Below are 3,818 nucleotides of genomic sequence, written 5' to 3' on the forward strand. Positions count from 1 at the left end.
AGAAAAAAAACATACCTCTTTTTTAACCCGGGTTCATCAAGTATCTTGGTTTTTTCTTTTCTTTTACTGCTCTTCACTGTGATGTTTTTGTTAAGAAGCTGTGTTGTGTTTGTGGGCGGTAGAAACAAAGAAACAAAGAGGAGGTAGAAAAGAAAAGAAGAAGACGAAGAAGATTAGGGTAAAGGGAAAGTGAACACGTGGGCTATACGTGGTGGTTAGAGATTGGTCGGGCTTTAATGCCACACGTGCTAGATACGTGTGTTAATGGAAGTCCAACACTATACGTACGCCTGCAAACCAAGCGTTGATTATACGTACGCCTGAGAGAAGAGGAGGCGTTGATTATACGTACGCCCCACGTCAGGCGTTGATTATACGTTCGCCTCAAACAGGCGTTGATTATACTTACGCCTCAAAACAGGCGTTGATTATACGTTCGCCTGATACAGGCGTTGATTATACGTACGCCTGATACAGGCGTTGATTATACGTCCGCCCCACGTCAGGCGTTGATTATACGTACGCCCCACGTCAGGCGTTGATTATACGTACGCCTGATACAGGCGTTGATTATACGTCCGCCCCACGTCAGGCGTTGATTATACAAACGCTTCATTCAGGCGTTGATTATACGTTCGCCACACCAGGCGTAGATTATACAAACGCCCCTTCTCCGAGCGTGAAATATATGTACGCCCCACAACAAGCGTATTCTTTATCAACGCCCCACAAGCAGCGTTAATTATATCTCCGCCCGGCCCAAACGAAGATTATACCAACGCTCCACATGCAAGCGTGGATTATACATCCGCCCGACTAAATATACTCCACTGCCTTAACGTGACACTATAAACTAAACTCAAATTTGATCGTTTGTTTTGGTCTTTGATCTTTGGTTTTGATCGTACCACTGTGGACGCTCTTAGTGTTTTAAATGAGGGGAGATATTGCACCTTAACTTATTTTAGTACGGCTGATTTGTATGACTAAACTGCTTCAATTTCATTTTAGTAATGAATGTTTCGTTCGGTTTATTAGATTTAAATGTGTAGAGCACGTATACGCTTGGACATTAAAGCATGGATCATGTGCATGTATAAGAATATTGCTATATACGTCCCAGTAGGCCACATATACATAAATATATAGTATAATTTTTGTATCGCTATGTGACAGCAGGTTGAAAAAAAAATCCGTGTGAAAATAACATCTACCAAGGGTGGGAATTGGGATAAGTCAAAGGGCCAAGGAATAATATATTGTATATGAATTCACTAAAACAAACTATTAGCAAAATCTGAAATTACTTCTCATGTGTGAAGAAACTTCACCGGACAGATGTGACGTCGATCACCAAAAAGTTGTAGTTGCGCGATTAAGCCTATATCCACTTTTAAGGAGACGAACAAAGTCAAAATGTTCTAATCATTGCTGTTATGATTAATACGTTATTTCAGTTATAAAGTAAAAAAAATGTTGATGTTTTTCACCAACCAACCAACAAACCGCTTCGGAGGTAGGAGTGCACTTTAAGAAACACATTTGACATACACCTTTTTAGCTTTTGGTAACTTTCCCAATTCACTGCGACTTAAGTAGTTGGACGGACTTGGTTCCTTTACCGTTCATGTTGGCAAAGATCCGAACAAAACATCGAAATCATTTCGTAAGTGAGAACTGAGACGAGCTGGAGATGGTGGCGAGATAAGACATAAAGCACCGATATGATTGACTTCCACAAATACCATGCATATATCCCCAAGATGTTCACGATCATCAGACGTATACAGGCTAACCTGCCCTCGTATGAAATGCGATTTGCTAACTAAACAAATTTAACTACATAATTTGACTTTGATTATTTTTATGGAGAGAGAATTATTCTTATTTGAATAATCGCTATGAAGATTCGCGCACACATGTGACATGCTGAAGTTCTATAAATAGGAATCAATTAGACATAAGCCAACACATCGAGTTACAAAAGAACTAAAATCAGATAGATTCACTAGTTCATCATCTCTCAAGTCTTATCAATCATGGCTTCTTACTCTTCATCTTCTTCTTGGCCATTTTTTTTCTTTGTTCTAGTATCTTCATTGTGCATGTTTGGCATGAACATTAGTACAACATCTGCTCAGTTATCTTCCGATTTTTATGCGACTAGTTGCCCTAACCTCCTCCCAACCATCCAAGCTGCAGTAGTAAATGCAGTTTCAAATGAAGCCAGAATGGGAGCTTCTCTATTACGTCTTCATTTTCATGATTGTTTTGTTAATGCAAGTGCACAATAACAAACACTACTAATTTCAATAACTAGTAATTAGTATCAGCTTAAATATGGTAACAAACACTACCAATTGCATTTGCTAATATTGAATCTGATTACAGGGTTGTGATGCCTCTATTCTGCTGGACGACACATCAAGCTTCACTGGAGAGAAGACAGCAGGGCCAAATGCAAATTCAGTGAGAGGGTTTGATGTCATTGACACCATAAAGACTCAAGTCGAAAATCTCTGCCCCAAAACTGTTTCTTGTGCTGATATTCTTGCCGTTGCGGCTCGAGATTCTGTTGCTGCCGTAAGCCAACTTTGTATTAATGAATCAAAATATATCTTGTTCATTTGACTTTTTCTTACAATTAACAAAAAATATAATATATAATCACGTAAGATGACAATCAGAATATGTTTCTTTGTAGTTGGGTGGGCGTTCATGGGTTGTACAACTAGGGAGAAGAGATGCCAAGACTGCGAGTATGAGCGATGCTAACAGCAATCTTCCTGCTGCTACACTTGGTCTTAGTGGCTTGATTACCTTTTTCTCCAACAAAGGCTTTACTACCAAGGAAATGGTGATTCTCTCTGGTAAGTACATATGAGCTTGTTTTTGTGAGATGAAGTTCTAGCTAGTTGAATACATAATTCTGATGGCTCAGATCAAGTCACCCCAAATTAAGAAAATGTAATTTACATAATGTATTTTTCTTTTAAAGTGTGAGTCAATATGCTTACAATTTTTTCTCTAATTTTTTCTGTCAGGATCTCATTCTATTGGTCAAGCTAGATGCACAACTTTTCGGTCTCGAATCCACAATGAAACCAACATAGATACATCATTTGCAACATCATTGAAGTCTAGTTGCCCAACATCGGGAAATGACAATAACCTATCTCCTCTTGACTCTACTGCTGCAGTATTCGATAACACATATTTCAAGGACTTGGTAAGCAAGAAAGGACTTCTTCATTCTGATCAAGAACTCTTCAACGGAGGCTCAACAGATGCTCAGGTCACAACTTACAGCAACAACAACCCTACATTTTTGACGGATTTTGCTGTTGCCATGGTGAAGATGGGAAACCTTAGCCCTCTAACCGGTAGTAATGGAGAAATTAGAACCAATTGCAGGAAACTCAATTAATTAAGCATTGCCTTAATTAGTCCTACATTATTATCATTTATCATTGATCAACAATGTTTCCGATGGGGGAATTATTATATTTTCCTCGTTTTATTGTAATAATAAGTGAAACATAAATAAACTGAGTTGATTGTCATTACTATGTTTTTGCTTTCTTTGCGCATGAGATCATTATCAGTAGCATAGAGTGTTTATCCGAAAAGGCTTGGAAATTTCTTAGGAGAATCAACCTCTCATATATACGGCTTTGCGACTTTTAGGAAAGATAAGTTGGTCGCTGATATACGAAGCAACCTTAAACGCATCTTGACTAGGTGCATACGGCCAGAGAGATATTCTTTGGACCAAGCTCTGGATACGTGCAAAGAAATGTAGGTGAACATTATTGCGT

At 38.6% G+C, this 3,818-nt stretch overlaps 1 protein-coding gene across 1 annotated transcript; it reads left to right on the forward strand.

Annotated features, from left to right (window-relative positions):
- Positions 1-1,988: 1,988 nt before the first annotated feature.
- Positions 1,989-3,500, forward strand: LOC113311450 (cationic peroxidase 1-like). Its single transcript, XM_026560287.1, has 4 exons — positions 1,989-2,279; positions 2,392-2,583; positions 2,705-2,870; positions 3,045-3,500. The coding sequence occupies exons 1-4, from the start codon at positions 2,040-2,042 to the stop codon at positions 3,425-3,427; spliced, it is 981 nt and encodes a 326-aa protein (XP_026416072.1). The 5' UTR covers positions 1,989-2,039; the 3' UTR covers positions 3,428-3,500.
- The last annotated feature ends 318 nt before the right edge of the window (positions 3,501-3,818 follow it).

This window comes from Papaver somniferum, chromosome 9 (assembly GCF_003573695.1).
Source record: "Papaver somniferum cultivar HN1 chromosome 9, ASM357369v1, whole genome shotgun sequence".
Classification (NCBI taxonomy): domain Eukaryota; kingdom Viridiplantae; phylum Streptophyta; class Magnoliopsida; order Ranunculales; family Papaveraceae; genus Papaver; species Papaver somniferum.

What these genes read in the sequence shown, in the direction of transcription:
- LOC113311450 (XM_026560287.1), top strand. Translation starts at nt 2,040, where the DNA reads ATGGCTTCTTACTCTTCATCTTCTTCTTGGCCATTTTTTTTCTTTGTT. An exon ending in TTCATGATTGTTTTGTTAAT is followed by an intron (nt 2,280 to 2,391) that starts GCAAGTGCACAA and finishes ATCTGATTACAG; the next exon opens with GGTTGTGATGCCTCTATTCT. An exon ending in CTCGAGATTCTGTTGCTGCC is followed by an intron (nt 2,584 to 2,704) that starts GTAAGCCAACTT and finishes GTTTCTTTGTAG; the next exon opens with TTGGGTGGGCGTTCATGGGT.